Raw genomic sequence first — 27,231 nt, 5'->3', positions numbered from 1 at the left:
ACAAAATAAGAGTATATTTGTGTTTAAATTTTATTGTAACATTTTGTGACCTACCCTACAACCATCATTAATACCTCATGATAAAAATATATAATAAATATCATCATCATCATAAAAAGTCATGAATGTTAAAGGGTTAAACTTGTTATTGATGAGCAGCAATCAGTACACTTGTTTAGGGCTGCCGTGATTGGTCGACATAGTAGATGCATCGTTTTTGAAACTTTTTTTGTTTAATTTCTACAATGTCTCCGTTCATATAAGCGTTCGTATGATTCCCTCAGCACGACTCGCCGTGTGCAGGACCTCAGTCGTATCTGCTCTGGTCACTGGTCGGCGGTTGTCTTAAAAAACACCGTCTGCAGCCGTCAGAGGACGATTGTAGAGCTTTCAAAGAAAAGATCAAAGTTCTCCACGACCCAAATCATCCAAAGTTTGGTGATACTTAAAACTGGTACAGAACTAAAAGCTGGTTTGGTCACTGTGTAAAGCTTTGATGGTACCACAGCAGCATGTCTATATTGTTTCATTACGCTTCTCTTTTGAATATATATATGTATGTGCAGCTCAGCGTCGTGTACGGAGAGACACACCCCGACAGCACTCTTTTCTCGTCTCTGTGCAGGCACCATCAATCAGCCAGCAGAGGGTGTAATTGCACCAGTCATGAGAGCACATCCGGCTTAGTCCCGCCCATTTCTGAACAGGCCAATCGTTGTTCATGTGGCTGCTCGGCCTTAGCCGGCGGGCAGAGTCGAGATTCGATACGATGTATTCGAGATCCCAGCTCTGGTCCCAGCGTGTGTTTTTACCGCTGCGCCACCTGAGCGGCCATTTCATACGCTTCTTAATCGCGAGATTAAGCGCACTTTGCTGGGTTAAGTTTGCGATTTTTGCGGTTGCCGCGGCACTCAAAGCACAAGAAGCTTCTCGTGTGAATGCGCCGGAGCTCTCACCACTGTGTTTACATGGTTTAGAATGTGAAGTAAGTGTTGAGTGAATGTGGAGGTTAGAATCTGGGCTCATTCTGTAATGAGACGTGGCACGAGCTGCACTCGGTTTAATATGGACATAAACCCTGTTTACATTCAGTTCTGTGTTCGATTATTATGCTGCACAGTTTAGTGTTCAAATAAAAGAAGCTTAAATGAGATTCTGGATTAATTAACTTTAGATTAATCGACTAATCGATGAAATAGTCTATAGATTAATCGATAGAAAAATAGTCGTTAGTGGCAGCCCTACTTTAAACACTCTAACACTATAAATTCTATCTTTTATTATAGAAATGAACAGTGTCCGGTGCTCAGCCAATCACAATCAAACCCAGACGTGCCATACAGACGGATGTGAGACCCTGGGGATCATCACAGAGACTGAACATGAGGATCTGACGCCCACCAGAAGCTCCAGTAATCAGCAAACGTCCTCTGGTACTGTCAGCATTAACACCTCTCTCAGTCCCACACAGGAAGAAGGGAAGGTCTGCTCACAGTGTGGGAAGAGCTTCAGGTTCCTGAGTGGTCTCGAAAGACACCAGCGCATTCACACTGGAGAGAAACCGTATCAGTGCTCACAGTGTGGGAAGAGCTTTAGTACCCGGGGTCACCTTAAAAGACACCAGCACATTCACACTGGAGAGAAATCGTATCAGTGCTCGCAGTGTGGGAAGAGTTTTAATCAGCAGTGCACTCTCAAAACCCACCAGCGCATTCACACCGGAGAGAAACCGTATCAGTGCTCAGAGTGTGGGAAGAGCTTCAGTACCCGGAATGATCTCAAAAAACACCAGCGCATTCACACTGGAGAGAAGCCGTATCAGTGCTCAGAGTGTGGGAAGAGCTTCAGTACCCGGAATGATCTCAAAAAACACCAGCGCATTCACACTGGAGAGAAGCCGTATCAGTGCTCAGAGTGTGGGAAGAGCTTCAGTACCCGGAATGATCTCAAAAAACACCAGCGCATTCACACTGGAGAGAAACCGTATCAGTGCTCACAGTGTGGGAAGAGCTTCAGTACCCGGAGCCATCTCAAAATACACCAGCGCATTCACACCGGAGAGAAACCGTATCAGTGCTCGCAGTGTGGGAAGAGTTTTAATCAGCAGTTTGTTCTGAAAACCCATCAGCGCATTCACACCGGAGAGAAACCGTATCGGTGCTCAGAGTGTGGGAAGAGTTTTAATCATCAGTTTGTTCTGAAAACCCATCAGCGCATTCACACCGGAGAGAAACCATACTGTTGCTCAGAGTGTGGGAAGAGTTTTAGTCAGCAGTGCACTCTCAAAACACACCAGCGCATTCACACCGGAGAGAAACCGTATCAGTGCTCGCAGTGTGGGAAAAGGTTTATTGTACAGAGTCATCTCAAACAACACCAGCGCATTCACACCGGAGGAAGACCATATTGGTGCTCAGAGTGTGGGAGGAGCTTTAATACAAGCAGTAATCTTAAAACCCACCAGCGCATTCACACTGGAGAAAAACCATACTGTTGCTCAGAGTGTGGGGAGAGTTTTAAAACACCGGGTGAGCTCAAGATCCACCAGCGCATTCACACTGGCGAGAAACCGTATCGGTGCTCACAGTGTGAGAAGAGCTTTAAAACACAGAGTCATCTTAAAGTCCACCAGCGCATTCACACCGGAGAAAAACCATATTGTTGTTCACAGTGTGGAAAGAGTTTTAGGCTACAGTGTGCTCTCAAAACCCACCAGCGCATTCACACCGGAGAGAAACCGTATTGTTGTTCAGAGTGTGGAAAGAGTTTTAATCAACCAGGTGGTCTCAAAACCCACCAGCGCATTCACACCGGAGAGAAACCGTATCGGTGCTCGCAGTGTGGGAGGAGCTTCAGTACCCAGAGTAATCTCAAAATACACCAGCGCATTCACACTAGAGAGAAACTGTATTGTTGCTCTAAGTGTGGACACTGCTTTGCTTATTTCTCAACACTCAGGAGACACATGTGTGATGCAGAACCATCAAATTGTGCCAAATAACCAACCTGTTTATTTCACAATCCCAAAACACTCACCAGATGTTCTCATTATGATGTTCAGCATTTGCTCCACGTTCAGGCTCTGCAGTTGTACAAGCCAATTACTTTTTGATTTTTACCACAGGGTTACTTTGTACCTGATTTCTTTGTTTTTGTTCAATAAATAAATTGAGAATTTTTAAACTTTTGTTCTCAGCTTGTTTTTGTCTTTCACCGAACGTTATGGCAAAGCATGAATCCTTGTTTCTACACTTACTGTACATTTTATCAGCTGTTATTTGGGTGGTGGATAATTCTCAGCACTGCGGTGACACTGACATGGTGCTGGTGTGTTAGTGTGTGTTGTGCTGGTATGAGTGGAGTTTTTAAACCCCGTGTCCACTCACTGTCCACTCTATTAGACACGCCTACCTAGTCGGTCCACCTTGTAGATGTAAAGTCAGAGACGATCTCTCATCTATTGCTGCTGTTTGAGTCGGTCATCTTCTAGACCTTCATCAGTGGTCACAGGACGCTGCCCACGGGGCGCTGTCGGCTGGATGTTTTTGGTTGGTGGACGATTCTCAGTCCAGCAGTGTCTGATCCACTCATGCCGTGAGGAAAATAAGTATTTGAAACACTGCTGATTTTGCAAGTTTTCCCACCTACAAAGAATGGAGAGGCCTGTAATTTTTATCGTAGGTACACCAACTGTGAGCGACAGAATCTAAAAAAAAATCCAGATAATCACATTGTATGATTTTTAAATAATTAATTTGCATTTTATTGCATGAAATAAGTATTTGATACAATGGAAAAACAGAAGTTAATATTTGGTACAGAAACCTTTACAGAGGTCAGACGTTTCCTGTAGTTCTCGACCAAGTTTGCACACACTGCAGCAGGGATTTTGACCCGCTCCTCCATACAGATCTTCTCCAGATCTTTCAGGTTTCGGGGCTGTCGCTGGGCAACATTGAGTTTTAGCTTCCTCCAAAGATTTTCTATTGGGTTCAGGTCTGGAGACTGGCTAGGCCACTCCAGGACCTTGAAATGCTTCTTATGGAGCCACTCCTTAGTTGCCCTGGCTGTGTGTTTCGGGTCATTGTCATGCTGGAAGACCCAGCCACGCCCCATCTTCAGTGCTCTTACTGAGGGAAGGAGGTCGTTGGCCAAAATCTCACTATATATGACCTCATCCATCCTCCCTTCAATACGGTGCAGTCATCCTGTCCCCTTTGCAGAAAAGCACCCCCAAAGTATGATGTTTCCACCCCATGCTTCACGGTTGGGATGGTTGTACTCATCCTCCTTCTTCCTCCAAACACGGCGAGTGGAGTTGATACCAAAAAGCTCTATTTTGATCTCATCTGACCACATGACCTCCCATGCCTCCTCTGGATCATCCAGATCAGGGGTGTCAAACTCACGGCCCGTGGGCCAGATCCGGCCCGCCACGTCATCTGACGTGGCCCGCGAGAGGTTTAACGACTGTATGATTGTTGTGATGGTTCGAGTCATTACAGAGACGCGCTTATAATTTAACGGGACTCCTGCGCCTTCAAGTGGCAACCGTGACATCGTAGTCATGGCAACTAACTTTAACCTTCGCTAAGAAGCCATGTGACTTTTACTGCAAAAGAACGCGGGGTAGCGTAGTCAGTAATGTAAACAATAATAAATAAATACAGATAATTATATTGCAATATAATACCAAAGCATCGTCTGTAAGTCGTGGCGTTTATATTCTCAGTTGTTTGTAAATGTTTAGTGAGTATATCACAGCGTTTTAGCTACAAATTTACCGTAATTAAATACTGTTACGTTACTATAGCAATTAGTATCTTTACACACAATGCTAACTCGTTAGTGCTATTTTACGTTTGGATAAATCTCATATTGTACCAGATGTAACACTTGACTACAGCTGTGTGCTTTTACTGTATTAAGTTCTTTATTGTTTTTATTGTTTGTATTTTTACTTTATTTTGATGCACACAATGTCTCACACAGCTGGGGAGCAAATAAACCGACTGTATTCTGAAGAGAGCTGTCTGTCTGTCTGTCTGTCTAGCTAAGAAAGGGGAATAAACTATTAGTGAGGGCAGAATGATTGCAAACTGCAAAGTGACATCCCGCCAGTAGATGATGTTAAGAAATATTTACACATAATCCCAAAATGTACAAGAATATAAGTAAGAAAATTAAGCAGAAAAAGGAAATTTAATGAAAGTAAAAATAAGTTTGTGCTTCAGGAAGAAAAACGGTGCGTCTTGTTTTATGAGGCCGTGTCTGTGGTAAAGTAGGACAATATAAATGCAGAATTCAGCCTCCAAGAAAAACAACAGACTGCAATCACAGCAGGATACGTTACAATCGGCCCTTTGAGGGCCACAATAATGCTGATGTGGCCCTCGGTGAAAATGAGTTTGACACCCCTGATCCAGATGGTCATTGGTGATCTTCAAACGGGCCTGGACATGTGCTGGCGTGAGCAGGGGGACCTTGCGTGCCCTGCAGGATTTTAATCCATGGCGGCGTAGTGTGTTACTAACGGTAATCTTTGAGACTGTGGTCCCAGCTCTGTTCAGGTCATTGACCAGTTCCTCCCGTGTGGTTCTGGGCTGATTCCTGACCTTTCTCAGGATCATCCTTACCCCACGAGGTGAGATCTTGTATGGAGCAGCAGACCGAGGAAGATTGACAGTCATTTTGTGTTTCTTCCATTTTCTAATACAATTGCGCCAACAGCTGTTGCCTTCTCACCAAGCTGCTTGCTATTGTCCTGTAGCCCATCCCAGCCTTGTGAAGGTCTACAATTTTGTCCCTGGTGTCCTTAGACAGCTCTTTGGTCTTGACCATAGTGAAGAGGTTGGAGTGTGATTGATTGAGTGTGTGGACAGGCGTCTTTTATACAGGTTACGAGTTCAAACAGGTGCAATAAATAAAGGTAATGAGTGCAGAATAGGAGGAGCTTCTTAAAGAAAAACTAACAGGTCTGTGAGAGCCAGAATTCTTGCTGGTTGGTAGGTGACTAGATACTAATTTCATGCAATAAAATGCAAATTAATTATTTAAAAATCATACAATGTGATTATCTAGATTTTTTTTTAGATTCTGTCTCTCACAGTTGAAGTGTTCCTACGATAAAAATTACAGGCCTCTCCATTCTTTGTAGGTGGGAAAACTTGCAAAATCAGCAGTGTATCAAATACTTATTTTCCTCATTGTACCAGCACAACACACACTAACACACCATCAGTGTCACTGCAGTGCTGAGAATCATCCACCACCTAAATAATACCTGCTCTGTGGGGGTCCTGACCATTGAAGAACATATTCGGTAATTTAAGGAATACGGGGTTGAATAGGATTCTGTTTGAATGATTATAAATATAGTAAATTCTAATACACTGATGGCTTGTTGAAGCTAATTGAATGAATGAATTAATTAATTAATGACTGAATGAATAAATTAATGAATGAATGACTGAATGAATTAAACAAGGAATTAATGACTGAATGAATGAAGGAATAAATGAATGAATGAAGGAATTAAAGAAGGAATGAATGACTGAATGAATGAATAAATTAAAGAAGGAATGAATGACTGAATGAAGGAATGAATGAATGAATGACTAATTAATAACTAATTCGTTTTAGATCATTGTCATGGTGATGGTGAACGCTGTGCCATTTGGCTGCCGCTGCCGTTGCTGTATTTTGTCATGTTTTGCTGTGTTTTGTTGTATTTTTTGTCATGTTTTTCTTTTGCCTTCGTCTTTTTGTGGTCGCCGCCGCTCCTGTTGCTCCGTTTCTTTTTTATCGGATGGTTTCAGCGTCTGTTGGGTACTGGATGGTGCTGGATAATTTTGAAAGATGCAGACGCCGATTGCTGTGTGCAGCTATGGAATTGCTTGGACTCCGATTCCGGCTTCCCTCCCCCGGGCCACCTTCGCCTGGCCTGGCTGGGTTGGCTATCATGGAACTGACAAATGGATATGACTTCCTTTGCTTGACGGAGACATCGCAACAACCTGCTGATTTCCCCCAGCTGAATCAGTGCACTTCACCTGAGATTGTTTACATCTGCGAAGCTCGTGTCACAGGATGAGGAGGCGGTACCGCGATTCTCTTTAGAGGGAAATGTAGGATTCCACAGTATCTGTTCCTGCTTACTCTTCTTTTTTTTATTGTCTGTGTATTGTTGTGTAACTGCTCTGTAAGATGTAAGGTGCCCTTGAGTGCTTTGAAAGGCGCCTATAAATAAAATGCATTATTATTATTAAATGAATGAATGAAGAAGGGAATGACTGAATGAATAAATGACTAAATGAATGAATGACTGAATGAATGAATGACTGAATGAATGAATGACTGAATGAATAAATTAATGAATGACTAAATTAATGAATGAATGACTGAATGAATTAAAGAAGGAATGAATGAATGAATGACTGAATGAATGAATGAATGAATTAAAGAAGGAATGAATGAATGAATAAATTAAAGAAGGAATGAATGACTGAATGAAGGAATGAATGACGGAATGAATGAATGACTAAATTAATGAATGAAGAAGGGAATGACTGAATGAAGGAATTAATGAATGACTGAATGAATAAATGACTGAATGAATAAATTAATGAATGACTAAATTAATGAATGACTGAATGAATTAAAGAAAGAATGAATGACTGAATGAATGAATTAAAGAAGGAATGAATGACTGAATGAATGAAGGAATAAATAAATGAAGGAATGAATGAATTACTAAATTAATGAATGAATGAATGAATTAAAGAAGGAATGAATGACTGAATGAATGAATAAATTAAAGAAGGAATGAATGACTGAATGAATGAATAAATTAAAGAAGGAATGAATGACTGAATGAAGGAATGAATGACTGAATGAATGAAGGAATAAATGAATGAATGAAGGAATGAATGAATGAATGACTGAATTAATGAATGAAGAAGAGAATGACTGAATGAAGGAATGAATGAAGTAAGGAATGACTGACTGAATGAAGGAATGAATGAATGACTGAATTAATGAGGTAATGAATGACAAGGAATGAATGAATAAAGGAATGAATGAATGAATAAAGGAATGAATGAATGAGGTAATGAATGAAGGAATGAATGAGGTAATGAATAAAGGAATGAATGAATGAGGTAATGAATAAAGGAATGAAGGAATGAATGAATGAGGTAATGAATGAATAAATGAATGAATGAATGAATAAAGGAATGAATGAATGAGGTAATGAATAAAGGAATTAATGATTAAATGAATGAATGAATGAATGTCTTTATCTGCACTGACACTACAGTCCAGCAGCGGCGCTAATAAACCTGAAGGCTGTAGATCCACCAGCAGGAGTAGAAGAAGAAGAAGAAGCGGATTCAGCCCGGTTACTGCTGGTGCTACAGAATCATCTGTAGGTAAAATAGGAATTCATGTATTTAATGCATTTAAATGATTAACTTCATTCTGATTAATAATACAAGTAGAGTTTAAAGTTCATAATAAAAGTTTAATCTGAGGATTTAAGGAGCTTTAACTCGCTAACACACAAACTGCCAGCTGATAGCATCGTGTATGATTCAGTACTGATCAACCGATTCATTTGAACCAAATCAGCTAAATGAATCAATTGATCCGAACTGATTTCTGTGTCTAATATTAAACGTATTTGGATTATCTAAGTAAATAAGTGAACCAGATCTATAAAATATATAACAGAATAAGTGGAGGAAATACTTTTTATCCAGTGTGTTTAATACTGGTAACTTATGAGTATCGATTATGGAAATCCAGTCCGAAATGTTTAGTGTCCATCAGTGAGCCTGATCTTCATGTGTCCATCAGTGAGCCTGATCTTCATGTGTCCATCAGTGAGCCTGATCTTCATGTTTCCATCAGTGAGCCTGATCTTCATGTTTCCATCAGTGAGCCTGATCTTCATGTGTCCATCAGTGAGCCTGATCTTCATGTTTCCATCAGTGAGCCTGATCTTCATGTGTCCATCAGTGAGCCTGATCTTCATGTTTCCATCAGTGAGCCTGATCTTCATGTGTCCATCAGTGAGCCTGATCTTCATGTTTCCATCAGTGAGCCTGATCTTCATGTGTCCATCAGTGAGCCTGATCTTCATGTTTCCATCAGTGAGCCTGATCTTCATGTGTCCATCAGTGAGCCTGATCTTCATGTTTCCATCAGTGAGCCTGATCTTCATGTGTCCATCAGTGAGCCTGATCTTCATGTGTCCATCAGTGAGCCTGATCTTCATGTGTCCATCAGTGAGCCTGATCTTCATGTTTCCATCAGTGAGCCTGATCTTCATGTGTCCATCAGTGAGCCTGATCTTCATGTTTCCATCAGTGAGCCTGATCTTCATGTGTCCATCAGTGAGCCTGATCTTCATGTTTCCATCAGTGAGCCTGATCTTCATGTGTCCATCAGTGAGCCTGATCTTCATGTGTCCATCAGTGAGCCTGATCTTCATGTTTCCATCAGTGAGCCTGATCTTCATGTGTCCATCAGTGAGCCTGATCTTCATGTTTCCATCAGTGAGCCTGATCTTCATGTTTCCATCAGTGAGCTTGATCTTCATGTTTCCATCAGTGAGCCTGATCTTCATGTGTCCATCAGTGAGCTTGATCTTCATGTTTCCATCAGTGAGCCTGATCTTCATGTGTCCATCAGTGAGCCTGATCTTCATGTTTCCATCAGTGAGCCTGATCTTCATGTGTCCATCAGTGAGCCTGATCTTCATGTGTCCATCAGTGAGCCTGATCTTCATGTTTCCATCAGTGAGCCTGATCTTCATGTTTCCATCAGTGAGCCTGATCTTCATGTTTCCATCAGTGAGCCTGATCTTGATCTTCATGTTTCCAATGAACCGAATCTTAGCCTAGCAGTTAAGGTGCTGGACTAGTAATCGAAAGGTTGCTGGTTCAAGCCCCACCACTGCCAGGTTGCCACGTTTGGGCCTTTATGCAAGACCCTTAACCCTCAATTGCTTAGACAATATACACCGATCAGGCATAACATTAAAACCACCTCCTTGTTTCTACACTCACTGTCCATGTTATCAGCTCCACTTACCATATAGAAGCACTTTGTAGTTCTACAATTACTGACTGTAGTCCATCTGTTTCTCTACATGCTTTGTTACCCCCTTTCACCCTGTTCTTCAATGGTCAGGACCCCCACAGAGCAAGCAGTGGTGGTGTGTTAGTGTGTGTTGTGCTGGTATGAGTGGATCAGACACAGCAGTGCTGCTGGAGTTTTTAAACACCTCACTGTCACTGCTGGACTGAGAATAGTCCACCAACCAAAAAACATCCAGCCAACAGCGCCCCGTGGGCAGCGTCCTGTGACCACTGATGAAGGTCTAGCAGATGAGCGACTCAAACAGCAGCAATAGATGAGCGATCGTCTCTGACTTTACAGCTACAAGGTGGACCGACTAGATAGGAGTGTCTAATAGAGTGGACAGTGAGTGGACACGGTGTTTAAAAACTCCAGCACAACACACACTAACACACCACCACCATGTCAGTGTCACTGCAGTGCTGAGAATGATCCACCACCTAAATAATACCTGCTCTGTGGGGGGTCCTGAGCATTGAAGAACAGCATGAAAGGGGGTAACAAAGCATGTAGATAAACAGATGGACTACAGTCAGTAATTGTAGAACTACAAAGTGCTTCTATATGGTAAGTGGAGCTGATAACATGGACAGTGAGTGTAGAAACAAGGAGGTGGTTTTAATGTTATGGCTGATCGGTGTACTGTCACAGTACTGTAAAAGTCTCGGTCCTGATGGCACTGGTGGTGGTATTTTTATATTTTGTTTTATCTGTATGTTGTCACTCCACCTCCTATCACATAAAACTAGAAAGGCATCACTAAACTAGAAAGTTTTCATTCGTCAGTAGCCAGTTTGTGCCATTTTTGCATTTTTCCATTTATAACCTGCACTGTTAGTGAAGATGAGAGCACAACCGAGCACAAAGAAACCAGAAACGCTTCAGGCAGGAACGCTGCAGAGACGCCGTTTCATTCATACGCGTAAGAAGCTGACGGAGAGATTTTAACCTTTTTTACAATCTGACATTCATATGAAGTCAAGCGCCTCTGCTGGACAGTTTAGGAACTTGCTGGCTGAGGTAAAATATCCAAACATTAGAAAATGAGCCACATACTTGACTACCAGCATCTTTTGGATCAGCCTACCTGTATAAATCCACCTGTTCCTACATAAAGTCTAAATATCGCTCCACACTTACTGATGCACACTTGGAAGCTGCTTGAGAATCAGTATAAAAATAATCATTTATCACTCGCTGAATATCAATATAAGAAACTGATGACGCCAACCTTAAAAAGTAGATCACGATGACCTGCCGACTGAAGTAGTAGGTCTCAAGCCACGATAGTGTGGGCACCCCTGGTCCACTGGTTCTGCGTTCCACACAGAGAGGTTGTTGTCTTCTGCACTTGTGTTTCTATACTTCTGCTGTTGCACTGTGTCTAAATGTGTAAAAATGTGGAGTGTTTATACCTGGGTTGATTTATTGTGTTGCTTGTGTAGCATCTACATTTATCCTAGAGTGGAAATGAAGTACGTCTGTCTGTCTGTCTGTCTGTCTATTAGATGTTTAATAATGCAGTCAAAAGAAGAGGAACAAACCAGCACTGTGGATCTAGAAAATGGATTCCAAAAGACAATAATAAAGGAAGAAGATGAAGATGACGATTACTACTGTAAGTAAATATGGAGCATGATGCCTCTTTATCACCAGACAGTGTGGTACAGTACAGTATGGTACAGTGTGGTACAGTGTGGTAAAGTACAGTATGGTACAGTACAGTATGGTACAGTACAGTGTGGTACAGTACAGTGTGATACAGTACAGTGAGGTACAGTACAGTGAGGTACAGTACAGTAAGGTACAGTGTGGTACAGTACAGTGAGGTACAGTACAGTGTGGTACAGTACAGTGTGGTACAGTACAGTATGGTACAGTACAGTGAGGTACAGTACAGTAAGGTACAGTGTGGTACAGTACAGTGAGGTACAGTACAGTAAGGTACAGTACAGTGTGGTACAGTACAGTGGGGTACAGTACAGTGTGGTACAGTACAGTATGGTACAGTACAGTGTGGTACAGTACAGTATGGTACAGTAAGGTACAGTGTGGTACAGTACAGTGAGGTATGGTACAGTATGGTACAGTAAGGTACAGTGTGGTACAGTAAGGTACAGTATGGTACAGTACAGTGAGGTACAGTACAGTATGGTACAGTAAGGTACAGTGTGGTACAGTACAGTGAGGTATGGTACAGTAAGGTACAGTGTGGTACAGTACAGTGAGGTACAGTACAGTAAGGTACAGTAAGGTACAGTGTGGTACAGTACAGTGTGGTACAGTACAGTGAGGTACAGTACAGTATGGTACGGTACAGTAAGGTACAGTGTGGTACAGTACAGTGAGGTACAGTACAGTAAGGTACAGTAAGGTACAGTGTGGTACAGTACAGTGTGGTACAGTACAGTGAGGTACAGTACAGTGTGGTACAGTAAGGTACAGTGTAGTACAGTACAGTGTGGTACAGTAAGGTACAGTGTGGTACAGTACAGTGTGGTACAGTACAGTATGGTACAGTACAGTGAGGTACAGTACAGTGAGGTACAGTACAGTGTGGTACAGTACAGTGTGGTACAGTACAGTGTGGTACAGTAAGGTACAGTGTAGTACAGTACAGTGTGGTACAGTACAGTGAGGTACAGTACAGTGAGGTACAGTACAGTGAGGTACAGTACAGTGAGGTACAGTACAGTATGGTACAGTACAGTGTGGTACAGTACAGTGTGGTACAGTAAGGTACAGTGTGGTACAGTACAGTGTGGTACAGTACAGTGAGGTACAGTACAGTATGGGACAGTACAGTGAGGTACAGTACAGTATGGTACAGTACAGTATGGTACAGTACAGTATGGTACAGTACAGTGTGGTACAGTACAGTGTGGTACAGTACAGTGAGGTACAGTACAGTGTGGTACAGTAAGGTACAGTGTAGTACAGTAAGGTACAGTGTAGTACAGTACAGTGTGGTACAGTAAGGTACAGTGTAGTACAGTACAGTGTGGTACAGTACAGTATGGTACAGTACAGTGTGGTACAGTATGGTACAGTACAGTATGGTACAGTACAGTGTGGTACAGTACAGTGTGGTACAGTATAGGGTTGGGCGGTATGACGATATTACCGTATACCGCGGTATTCAAAAATGGTGACGGTATTTTTTAAATGTGACGCGCCGAATTTCTGCTTCAGGTTTACCTTGAAAACTGAGACTTTAGGACATGCGCGCATCCACAGTGAGGGAGGGGTGGGAGGGGTAGGCGGTTGGAGCTCGCTGATTGGCTGTGGGGTGATAACACAGAGAGTCGAGTGAAGAGCCACACTGGCCAGAGCCGTAGACTGGCTAGCGTTAGCTGTGAGCTAACAAGCAGAAACTGAATAACGGCTCGTCTTTTAATTTTTCAAAATCAACATTTTTTATCAGTTCAACCGGAAATGAACACAAGCGTGTGCATGCGCTGACATGTACTTATTTACTAAATATATCTTCAGTGTAAATCGAGCACAAGTGTTGAGAAAAAGGAGCAAACAGTGATAATAACGTTACGCCCAATCCGCTGTTCTGACTCTTGTCTGCCATAGATTTTCCTGCCTATGTAAGAACTATTTTTTCCTAAATAAAAGCGCTATATTAAGAAAAAAGAACGTCTCACCTGTCGTGTAATGTGAATTATAAAATATATTGTCTGGCCCTTTAAGAATATTATGTGCACTATAGGGCGTAGGGAGCGAGTGTGTAGGGAAGAGATCGGATTTGTACCGTTTCCGTGTTCGTGTTTTGCACTGAGCTTGTGTGACATGTAAAGTAGCGTTCTCGTTAACCACTCAAATGTTTGGACTTTGAATTATTTTAACATTATTTTACATCACCGTCATCGCAGCATGAACATTTACATTCATATTTTTTGTTACGGTATAGAACTTAATTCTGGATTACAGGCAGAACTAATCGTACACGTTCATACACTTTTAAGAAATATCTGTAACTATAAACTAAGCAGTTAACTTTTGAAATATATTGAAGTGTTTAGCCGCTATTATTCTGTTTTGTGTGGGCAGAGAGAGATTACAATGCCAAAATGTTGTGTTAATGTTTGTGTTAAAGTGTAATTGATACACATGCATTTAAACTTATGCATATTTATTATAGATCAGATAAGATAAGCAATGTTTGACGTTCAGATTGTTACATCTTTTTATAATAAAACATTGAAATATTGTAATTACACTCAAGTGTGTACACTGTAAAGTTTGTCCGCGACGGTACAGTACAGTGTGGTACAGTACAGTGTGGTACAGTACAGTGTGGTACAGTACAGTGAGGTACAGTACAGTATGGTACAGTACAGCATGGTACAGTACAGTATGGTACAGTACAGTGTGGTACAGTACAGTGTGGTAAAGTACAGTGTGGTACAGTACAGTATGGTACAGTACAGTGTGGTAAAGTACAGTGAGGTACAGTACAGTAAGGTACAGTACAGTGAGGTACAGTACAGTATGGTACAGTACAGTGAGGTACAGTACAGTGTGGTACAGTACAGTGTGGTACAGTACAGTGTGGTACAGTACAGTATGGTACAGTACAGTGTGGTACAGTACAGTGAGGTACAGTGTGGTACAGTACAGTGTGGTACAGTACAGTGAGGTACAGTGAGGTACAGTATGGTACAGTACAGTGAGGTACAGTACAGTGTGGTACAGTACAGTATGGTACAGTACAGTGTGGTACAGTACAGTGAGGTACAGTGTGGTACAGTACAGTGTGGTACAGTGAGGTACAGTATGGTACAGTACAGTGAGGTACAGTACAGTGTGGTACAGTACAGTATGGTACAGTACAGTGTGGTACAGTACAGTGAGGTACAGTGTGGTACAGTACAGTGTGGTACAGTACAGTGAGGTACAGTACAGTGTGGTACAGTACAGTGTGGTACAGTACAGTGTGATACAGTACAGTGTGGTACAGTGTGGTACAGTACAGTGTGATACAGTACAGTGAGGTACAGTACAGTGTGGTACAGTACAGTGTGGTACAGTATGGTACAGTACAGTGTGGTACAGTACAGTGTGGTACAGTGTGGTATGGTACAGTACAGTATAGTACAGTATGGTACAGTACAGTGTGGTACAGTACAGTGTGGTACAGTACAGTGAGGTACAGTACAGTGTGGTACAGTACAGTATAGTACAGTATGGTACAGTACATTGTGGTACAGTACAGTGAGGTACAGTACAGTGAGGTACAGTACAGTGTAGTACAGTGAGGTACAATACAGTATGGTACAGTACAGTGTGGTACAGTACAGTGTGGTACAGTACAGTGTGGTACAGTGTGGTACAGTACAGTATGGTACAGTATGGTACAGTACAGTGTGGTACAGTACAGTGTGGTACAGTACAGTGAGGTACAGTACAGTGAGGTACAGTACAGTGTGGTACAGTACAGTGTGGTACAGTGTGGTACAGTACAGTATGGTACAGTACAGTATAGTACAGTATGGTACAGTACAGTGTGGTACAGTACAGTGTGGTACAGTACAGTGTGGTACAGTACAGTATGGTACAGTACAGTATAGTACAGTATGGTACAGTACAGTGTGGTACAGTACAGTATGGTACAGTACAGTATGGTACAGTACAGTGTGGTACAGTACAGTGTGGTACAGTACAGTGTGGTACAGTGTGGTACAGTACAGTATGGTACAGTACAGTGTGGTACAGTATGGTACAGTACAGTGTGGTACAGTACAGTGAGGTACAGTGTGGTACAGTGTGGTACAGTACAGTATGGTACAGTACAGTATAGTACAGTATGGTACAGTACAGTGTGGTACAGTACAGTGAGGTACAGTACAGTGTGGTACAGTACAGTGTGGTACAGTGTGGTACAGTACAGTATGGTACAGTACAGTATAGTACAGTATGGTACAGTACAGTGTGGTACAGTACAGTGTGGTACAGTACAGTGTGGTACAGTGTGGTACGGTACAGTATGGTACAGTACAGTATAGTACAGTACAGTGAGGTACAGTACAGTGAGGTACAGTACAGTGTGGTACAGTACAGTGTGGTACAGTACAGTATGGTACAGTACAGTATGGTACAGTACAGTGTGGTACAGTATGGTACAGTGTGGTTAGTATTGGAGTCACTAATCAGTAGAAATAATAAGAGAATGTGGATAGTGGGATTAGAACCTGTACTGTACCGTACTGTCCTGTGCTGATACACTCCAGTCTGGATTTAAGTTTTAATATAACTAGGATTTATTAGTGATTGGAAAATCAAACCCACAAACTTTAATTCCCTTCAGTTGTTGAGGTTCTTCTTCACATATCGATGGAATTTCAGGTGAAGGAACCTTGATCCCTGTGGAACACGTCACTCCTGAGGGACACCTGACCCTGGTGGACCAACAGAATGAAGGTTTCCAGATGAAGCCTGTGAAGAAGGAGGAAGATGAAGACCAACTCAGTAAGACGTTTTTATATTTTAAACAAAATAACATCTATAATTTAATAAGGATCATTTGTTATTGTAGCGTGTTTATGACCTACTTTTAGCTTTTAGCAATATTAATTGTATCACTAGTCCTGCTACATCTACCATTGTTACTAGGGCTGGCTCGATACCACTCTTATGTCTGATACCGATACTGCAAATTGAGTATCTGCCGATACCGATACCAATCCGATACGTCATTTCATTCTCAAACAACTAAGCAGTAATCATACATGTCTCAATGCACCATGGGTAAACTAGCTATCTAAATAATGATGCTCAGACTGAAACTAATATTCTACAGGAATGAATACAGAAGCTACAACATCACACTTACGCACAACTGCTGTTTTTATTTTCACTTTTACACACACAACATTTAGCAACATTTTTTGGCTCGTTTAACAGCACCAGTGTTATTTATTTTAAGTGTTATTTACTTTAAGTGTTATTATATATTAAATGTTATTTACTTTAAGTGTTATTTACTTTAAGTGTTATTATATATTAAGTGTTATTTACTTTAAGTGTTATTTACTTTAAGTGTTATTATATATTAAATGTTATTTACTTTAAGTGTTATTTACTTTAAGTGTTATTATATATTAAGTGTTATTTACTTTAAGTGTTATTATATATTAAATGTTATTTACTTTAAGTGTTATTTACTTTAAGTGTTATTATATATTAAGTGTTATTTACTTTAAGTGTTATTATATATTAAATGTTATTTACTTTAAGTGTTATTTACTTTAAGTGTTATTATATATTAAGTGTTATTTACTTTAAGTGTTATTATATATTAAATGTTATTTACTTTAAGTGTTATTTACTTTAAGTGTTATTATATATTAAGTGTTATTTACTTTAAGTGTTATTATATATTAAATGTTATTTACTTTAAGTGTTATTTACTTTAAGTGTTATTATATATTAAGTGTTATTTACTTTAAGTGTTATTATATATTAAATGTTATTTACTTTAAGTGTTATTTACTTTAAGTGTTATTATATATTAAATGTTATTTACTTTAAGTGTTATTTACTTTAAGTGTTATTTACATTAAGTGTTATTTACTTTGTGTTATTTACATTAAGTGTTATTATATATTAAGTGTTATTTACTTTAAGTGTTATTTACTTTAAGTGTTATTATATATTGTGTTATTTACTTTAAGTGTTATTTACTTTAAGTGTTATTATATATTAAGTGTTATTTACTTTAAGTGTTATTTACTTTAAGTGTTATTTACATTAAGTGTTATTTACTTTAAGTGTTATTTACTTTAAGTGTTATTATATATTAAGTGTTATTTACATTAAGTGTTATTATATATTAAGTGTTATTTACTTTAAGTGTTATTATATATTGTGTTATTTACTTTAAGTGTTATTTACTTTAAGTGTTATTATATATTAAGTGTTATTTACTTTAAGTGTTATTTACTTTAAGTGTTATTATATATTGTGTTATTTACTTTAAGTGTTATTTACTTTAAGTGTTATTATATATTAAGTGTTATTTACTTTAAGTGTTATTTACTTTAAGTGTTATTTACATTAAGTGTTATTTACTTTAAGTGTTATTTACATTAAGTGTTATTATATATTAAGTGTTATTTACATTAAGTGTTATTATATATTAAGTGTTATTTACTTTAAGTGTTATTTACTTTAAGTGTTATTATATATTGTGTTATTTACTTTAAGTGTTATTTACTTTAAGTGTTATTATATATTAAGTGTTATTTACTTTAAGTGTTATTTATTTTAAGTGTTATTATATATTAAGTATTATTTATATTAAACGTTATTTACTTTGTGTTATTATATATTAAGTGTTATTTATTTTAAGTGTTATTATATATTAAGTGTTATTATATATTAAGTGTTATTATACTGTACAGTATATTAAGTGTTATTTATATTAAGGGTTTTTATATATTAAGGGTTATTTATGTTGTGTTATTATATATTAAGTGTTATTATATATTAAGTGTTATTTATATTAAGTGTTATTTAAATTAAGTGGTATTATATATTAAGTGTTATTATGTATTAAGTGTTATTATGTATTAAGTGTTATTATATATTAAGTGTTATTATATATTAAGTGTTATTATGTATTAAGTGTTATTATATATTAATTGTTATTATATATTAAGTGTTATTATATATTAAGGGTTATTTATATTAAGGGTTATTTAAATTAAGTGGTATTATATATTAAGTGTTATTATGTATTAAGTGTTATTATATATTAAGTGTTATTATATATTAAGTGTTATTATATATTAAGTGTTATTTATATTAAGTGTTATTTAAATTAAGTGGTATTATATATTAAGTGTTATTATATATTAAGTGTTATTTATATTAAGGGTTATTTATATTAAGTGTTATTATATATTAAGTGTTATTTATATTAAGTGTTATTTATATTAAGTGTTATTATATATTAAGTGTTATTTATATTAAGGGTTATTTATATTAAGTGTTATTTATATTAAGTGTTATTTATATTAAGTGTTATTATATATTAAGTGTTTTTTATATTGTGTTATTTATATTAAGGGTTATTATATATTAAGTGTTTTTCATATTAAGTATTATTTATATTAAGGGTTTTTTATAATAAGGGTTATTATATATTAAGTGTTATTATGTATTAAGTGTTATTATATATTAAGTGTTATTATATATTAAGTGTTATTATATATTAAGTGTTATTTATATTAAGTGTTATTTAAATTAAGTGGTATTATATATTAAGTGTTATTATATATTAAGTGTTATTTATATTAAGGGTTATTTATATTAAGTGTTATTATATATTAAGTGTTATTTATATTAAGTGTTATTTATATTAAGTGTTATTTTATATTAAGGGTTATTTATATTAAGGGTTATTTATATTAAGTGTTATTTATATTAAGTGTTATTTATATTAAGTGTTATTTATATTAAGGGTTATTTATATTAAGGGTTATTATATATTAAGGGTTTTTTATAATAAGGGTTATTATATATTAAGGGTTATTTATATTAAGTGTTATTTATATTAAGGGTTATTTATATTAAGTGTTATTTATATTAAGTGTTATTATATATTAAGTGTTTTTTATATTGTGTTATTTATATTAAGGGTTATTATATATTAAGTGTTTTTCATATTAAGTATTATTTATATTAAGGGTTATTTATATTAATTGTTATTATATATTAAGTGTTTTTTATATTAAGTGTTATTTATATTAAGTGTTATTTATATTAAGTGTTTTTTATATTAAGTGTTATTTATATTACGTGTTATTTATATTAAGTGTTTTTTATATATTAAGTGTTATTTATATTAAGTGTTATTTATATTAAGGTTTTTTTATAATAAGGGTTATTATATATTAAGTGTTATTTATATTAAGGGTTATTTAAATTAAGTGGTATTATATATTAAGTGTTATTATGTATTAAGTGTTATTATATATTAAGTGTTATTATATATTAAGTGTTATTTATATTAAGTGTTATTTAAATTAAGTGGTATTATATATTAAGTGTTATTATATATTAAGTGTTATTTATATTAAGGGTTATTTAAATTAAGTGGTATTATATATTAAGTGTTATTATGTATTAAGTGTTATTATATATTAAGTGTTATTATATATTAAGTGTTATTATATATTAAGTGTTATTTATATTAAGTGTTATTTAAATTAAGTGGTATTATATATTAAGTGTTATTATATATTAAGTGTTATTTATATTAAGGGTTATTTAAATTAAGTGGTATTATATATTAAGTGTTATTATGTATTAAGTGTTATTATATATTAAGTGTTATTATATATTAAGTGTTATTTTATATTAAGGGTTATTTATATTAATTGTTATTATATATTAAGTGTTTTTCATATTAAGTGTTATTTAAATTAAGTGTTATTTATATTAAGTGTTATTTATATTAAGTGTTATTTATATTAAGTGTTATTATATATTAAGTGTTATTTATATTAAGTGTTATTTATATTAAATGTTATTTATATTAAGTGTTATTTATATTAAGTGTTTTTTATATTAAGTGTTATTTATATTAAGTGTTATTATATATTAAGTGTTATTTATATTAAGTGTTATTTATATTAAGTGTTTTTTATATTAAGTGTTATTTATATTAAGTGTTTTTTATATTAAGTGTTATTTATATTAAGTGTTATTTATATTAAGTGTTTTTTATATTAAGTGTTATTATATATTAAGTGTTATTTATATTAAGTGTTTTTTATATTAAGTGTTATTTATATTAAGTGTTATTTATATTAAGTGTTATTTATATTAAGTGTTATTTATATTAAGTGTTATTTATATTAAGGGTTATTATATATTAAGGGTTATTTATATTAGGTGTCATTTATATTAAGGGTTATTTATATTAAGGGTTATTATATATTAAGGGTTATTATATATTAAGTGTTATTTATATTAGGTGTCATTTATATTAAGGGTTATTTATATTAAGGGTTATTATATATTAAGGGTTATTATATATTAAGTGTTATTTATATTAAGTGTTATTTAAATTAAGTGGTATTATATATTAAGTGTTATTTATATTAAGGGTTATTTAAATTAAGTGGTATTATATATTAAGTGTTATTATGTATTAAGTGTTATTATATATTAAGTGTTATTATATATTAAGTGTTATTTTATATTAAGGGTTATTTATATTAATTGTTATTATATATTAAGTGTTTTTCATATTAAGTGTTATTTAAATTAAGTGTTATTTATATTAAGTGTTATTTATATTAAGTGTTATTTATATTAAGTGTTATTTATATTAAGTGTTATTTATATTAAGTGTTATTATATATTAAGTGTTATTTATATTAAGTGTTATTTATATTAAATGTTATTTATATTAAGTGTTATTTATATTAAGTGTTTTTTATATTAAGTGTTATTTATATTAAGTGTTATTATATATTAAGTGTTATTATATATTAAGTGTTATTATATATTAAGTGTTATTATATATTAAGTATTATTTATATTAAGGGTTTTTTATAATAAGGGTTATTATATATTAAGTGTTATTTATATTAAGGGTTATTTATATTAATTGTTATTATATATTAAGTGTTTTTTATATTAAGTGTTATTTAAATTAAGTGTTATTTATATTAAGTGTTTTTTATATTAAGTGTTATTATATATTAAGTGTTATTTATATTAAGTGTTTTTTATATTAAGTGTTATTTATATTAAGTGTTATTTAAATTAAGTGTTATTTATATTAAGTGTTTTTTATATTAAGTGTTATTATATATTAAGTGTTATTTATATTAAGTGTTATTTATATTAAGTGTTTTTTATATTAAGTGTTATTATATATTAAGTGTTATTTATATTAAGTGTTTTTTATATTAAGTGTTATTTATATTAAGTGTTATTTATATTAAGTGTTATTTATATTAAGTGTTATTTATATTAAGTGTTATTATATATTAAGTGTTATTTATATTAAGTGTTATTTATATTAAATGTTATTTATATTAAGTGTTATTTATATTAAGTGTTTTTTATATTAAGTGTTATTTATATTAAGTGTTATTATATATTAAGTGTTATTATATATTAAGTGTTATTATATATTAAGTGTTATTATATATTAAGTATTATTTATATTAAGGGTTTTTTATAATAAGGGTTATTATATATTAAGTGTTATTTATATTAAGGGTTATTTATATTAATTGTTATTATATATTAAGTGTTTTTTATATTAAGTGTTATTTAAATTAAGTGTTATTTATATTAAGTGTTTTTTATATTAAGTGTTATTATATATTAAGTGTTATTTATATTAAGTGTTTTTTATATTAAGTGTTATTTATATTAAGTGTTATTTAAATTAAGTGTTATTTATATTAAGTGTTTTTTATATTAAGTGTTATTATATATTAAGTGTTATTTATATTAAGTGTTATTTATATTAAGTGTTTTTTATATTAAGTGTTATTATATATTAAGTGTTATTTATATTAAGTGTTTTTTATATTAAGTGTTATTTATATTAAGTGTTATTTATATTAAGTGTTATTTATATTAAGTGTTATTTATATTAAGGGTTATTATATATTAAGGGTTATTTATATTAGGTGTCATTTATATTAAGGGTTATTTATATTAAGGGTTATTATATATTAAGGGTCATTATATATTAAGTGTTATTTATATTAGGTGTCATTTATATTAAGGGTTATTTATATTAAGGGTTATTATATATTAAGGGTTATTATATATTAAGTGTTATTATACATTAAGTGTTATTTACATTGTGTTTTTTTACATTAAGGTTTATTTACTTTAAGTGTTATTGACATTAAGCAACAGTATCAGATCAGATTACACTTTTTTTTTTTCTTCCGATATCCGATCCAGTGATTTGGGCCGATATCGGTCCGATCCCAATACAGAGTGTCGGATTGGTTCCAACACTAGTTATCACTACCATTAATAAAATTAATCATCACCATCATCATAATAAAAAGTCATGAATGTTAAAGGGTTAAACTTGTTATTGGGTTAGATATTACAAAGTGTTTTGAATATATTTACTCTAACTCTATAAATGATGTATTTTTATTATATTATTGTTTCTGCTGTAGCAATGAACAGTGTCCGGTGCTCCACCACATACAAGCTAATCCAGACGTGCCATACTGACAGATGTGAGACTCTGGTGAACATCACAGAGACTGAACGTGAGGATCTGACGCCCACCAGAAGCTCCAGTAATCAGCAAACGTCCTCTGGTACTGTCAGCATTAACACCTCTCTCAGTCCCACACAGGAAGAAGGAAACGTCTGCTCACAGTGTGGAAGGAGCTTCAGCACCCGGAGTGGTCTCAAAATCCACCAGCGCATTCACACCGGAGAAAAACCTTATCATTGCTCACAGTGTGGAAAGAGTTTTATTCAACTGTGTACTCTCAAACGACACCAGCGCATTCACACCGGAGAGAAACCGTACCAGTGCTCGCAGTGTGGAAAGAGTTTTAGTGATCAGTTTGTTCTGAAAACCCACCAGCGCATTCACACCGGAGAAAAACCACATCAGTGCTCGGAGTGTGGGAAGAGTTTCAATACAAGCAGTTATCTTAAAACTCACCAGCGCATTCACACTAAAGAAAAACCATACTGTTGCTCAGAGTGTGGGAAGAGTTTCAATACACAGAGTGAGCTCAAGATCCACCAGCGCATTCATGCTGGAGAGAAACCGTACTGTTGTTCACAGTGTGGGAGGAGTTTTAAGCAACAGAGTAGTTTCAAAAGACACCAGCGCATTCACACTGGAGAAAAACCCTACCAATGCTCACAGTGTGAGAAGAGCTTTAATACACAGACTCATCTCAAACTGCACCAGCACATTCACACTGGAGAGAAACCGTATCACTGCTTACAGTGTGGAAAGAGTTTTATTGATCAGTTTGTTTTGAAAATCCACCAGCGCATTCACACTGGAGAAAAACCGTATCAGTGCTCACAGTGTGGAAAGAGTTTTATTCAACTGTGTACTCTCAAACGACACCTGCGCATTCACACCGGAGAGAAACCGTATCAGTGCTCACAGTGTGGGAAAAGGTTTAATGTACAGAATAATCTCAAAACCCACCAGCGCATTCACACTGGAGAAAGACCAAATCAGTGCTCGGAGTGTGAGAAGAGTTTTAATACACAAGGTGATCTCAAGATCCACCAGCACATTCACACTGGCAAGAAACCATATCAGTCCTCACAATGTGGAAAAAGTTCTAAGAAGACAGTAATAAAGAAGGAAGATGAAGATGACGATTCCTACTGTAAGTATACATGGAGCATGATGACACTTTTCCACCAGACAGTGTGGTACAGTACAGTATGGTACAGTAGAGTATGGTACAGTACAGTATGGTACAGTACAGTGTGGTACAGTAGAGTGTGGTACAGTACAGTATGGTACAGTACAGTGTGGTACAGTAGAGTGTGGTACAGTACAGTGTGGTACAGTACAGTATGGTACAGTACAGTATGGTACAGTACAGTGTGGTGCAGTACAGTGTGGTGCAGTACAGTGCGGTGTGGTACAGTACAGTGCGGTACAGTACAGTACGGTGTGGTACAGTACAGTGCGGTACAGTACAGTACAGTGCGGTACAGTGCAGTACAGTGTGGTACAGTACAGTAAGGTACAGTACAGTGTGGTGCAGTGTGGTACAGTACAGTGTGGTACAGTAAGGTACGGTACAGTAAGGTACAGTACAGTAAACTATGGTACAGTACAGTGCGGTACAGTACAGTGCGGTACAGTACAGTGTGGTGCAGTACAGTGTGGTGCAGTACAGTGTGGTGCAGTACAGTGTAGTACAGTGTGGTACAGTACAGTGAGGTACAGTACAGTGAGGTACAGTACAGTGTGGTACAGTATGGTACAGTACAGTGAGGTACAGTACAGTATGGTACAGTACAGTATGGTACAGTACAGTGTGGTACAGTACAGTGTAGTACAGTGAGGTACAGTACAGTATGGTACAGTACAGTGTGGTACAGTACAGTATGGTACAGTACAGTGTAGTACAGTGAGGTACAGTACAGTATGGTACAGTACAGTATGGTACAGTACAGTATGGTACAGTACAGTGTAGTACAGTGAGGTACAGTACAGTATGGTACAGTACAGTATGGTACAGTACAGTATGGTACAGTACAGTGTGGTACAGTACAGTATGGTACAGTACAGTGTGGTACAGTACAGTATGGTACAGTACAGTGTGGTACAGTATGGTACAGTACAGTGTAGTACAGTGTGGTACAGTACAGTGTGGTACAGTACAGTATGGTACAGTACAGTGTGGTACAGTATGGTACAGTACAGTGTAGTACAGTGAGGTACAGTACAGTGTAGTACAGTACAGTGTGGTACAGTACAGTATGGTACAGTACAGTGTGGTACAGTATGGTACAGTACAGTGTAGTACAGTATGGTACAGTACAGTGTGGTACAGTACAGTGTGGTACAGTACAGTATGGTACAGTACAGTGTGGTACAGTATGGTACAGTACAGTGTAGTACAGTGAGGTACAGTACAGTATGGTACAGTACAGTGTGGTACAGTACAGTATGGTACAGTACAGTGTGGTACAGTACAGTATGGTACAGTACAGTGTGGTACAGTACAGTGTGGTACAGTACAGTATGGTACAGTACAGTGTGGTACAGTATGGTACAGTACAGTGTAGTACAGTGAGGTATGGTACAGTACAGTGTGGTACAGTATGGTACAGTACAGTGTGGTACAGTATGGTACAGTACAGTGTGGTACAGTATGGTACAGTACAGTATGGTACAGTACAGTGTGGTACAGTACAGTGTGGTACAGTATAGGGTTGGGCGGTATGACGATATTACCGTATACCGCGGTATTCAAAAATGGTGACGGTATTCAAAAATGGTGACGGTATTTTTTAAATGTGACGCGCCGAATTTCTGCTTCAGGTTTACCTTGAAAACTGAGACTTTAGGACATGCGCGCATCCACAGTGAGGGAGGGATGGGAGGGGTAGGCGGTTGGAGCTCGCTGATTGGCTGTGGGGTGATAACACAGAGAGTCGAGTGAAGAGCCACACTGGCCAGAGCCGTAGACTGGCTAGCGTTAGCTGTGAGCTAACAAGCAGAAACTGAATAACGGCTCGTCTTTTAATTTTTCAAAATCAACATTTTTTATCAGTTCAACCGGAAATGAACACAAGCGTGTGCATGCGCTGACATGTACTTATTTACTAAATATATCTTCAGTGTAAATCGAGCACAAGTGTTGAGAAAAAGGAGCAAACAGTAATAATAACGTTACGCCCAATCCGCTGTTCTGACTCTTGTCTGCCATAGATTTTCCTGCCTATGTAAGAACTATTTTTTCCTAAATAAAAGCGCTATATTAAGAAAAAAGAACGTCTCACCTGTCGTGTAATGTGAATTATAAAATATATTGTCTGGCCCTTTAAGAATATTATGTGCACTATAGGGCGTAGGGAGCGAGTGTGTAGGGAAGAGATCGGATTTGTACCGTTTCCGTGTTCGTGTTTTGCACTGAGCTTGTGTGACATGTAAAGTAGCGTTCTCGTTAACCACTCAAATGTTTGGACTTTGAATTATTTTAACATTATTTTACATCACCGTCATCGCAGCATGAACATTTACATTCATATTTTTTGTTACGGTATAGAACTTAATTCTGGATTACAGGCAGAACTAATCGTACACGTTCATACACTTTTAAGAAATATCTGTAACTATAAACTAAGCAGTTAACTTTTGAAATATATTGAAGTGTTTAGCCGCTATTATTCTGTTTTGTGTGGGCAGAGAGAGATTACAATGCCAAAATGTTGTGTTAATGTTTGTGTTAAAGTGTAATTGATACACATGCATTTAAACTTATGCATATTTATTATAGATCAGATAAGATAAGCAATGTTTGACGTTCAGATTGTTACATCTTTTTATAATAAAACATTGAAATATTGTAATTACACTCAAGT

The 27,231-nt window shown here is 35.9% G+C and overlaps 1 protein-coding gene across 1 annotated transcript in view; it reads left to right on the top strand.

Moving 5' to 3' along the window:
• Positions 1-1,348: 1,348 nt before the first annotated feature.
• LOC134302761 (uncharacterized) overlaps positions 1,349-27,231 on the top strand; it is a gene marked incomplete at its 5' end in the record, with an annotated part of 42,693 nt that continues 16,810 nt past the window's right edge. The window contains 7 exons of the mRNA XM_062987964.1: positions 1,349-3,000; positions 8,318-8,425; positions 8,806-9,913; positions 11,668-11,761; positions 16,498-16,620; positions 23,322-23,417; positions 23,523-24,515. Of these exons, the coding sequence (XP_062844034.1) occupies positions 1,349-3,000; positions 8,318-8,425; positions 8,806-9,913; positions 11,668-11,761; positions 16,498-16,620; positions 23,322-23,417; positions 23,523-24,515 (4,174 nt within the window). The remainder of the gene's footprint in view (positions 3,001-8,317; positions 8,426-8,805; positions 9,914-11,667; positions 11,762-16,497; positions 16,621-23,321; positions 23,418-23,522; positions 24,516-27,231) is intronic.

The sequence above is a fragment of the Trichomycterus rosablanca genome, chromosome 2 (genome assembly GCF_030014385.1).
Source record: "Trichomycterus rosablanca isolate fTriRos1 chromosome 2, fTriRos1.hap1, whole genome shotgun sequence".
Taxonomy (NCBI): Eukaryota; Metazoa; Chordata; class Actinopteri; order Siluriformes; family Trichomycteridae; genus Trichomycterus; species Trichomycterus rosablanca.
This window is presented reverse-complemented; position numbering and strand designations above follow the sequence as displayed.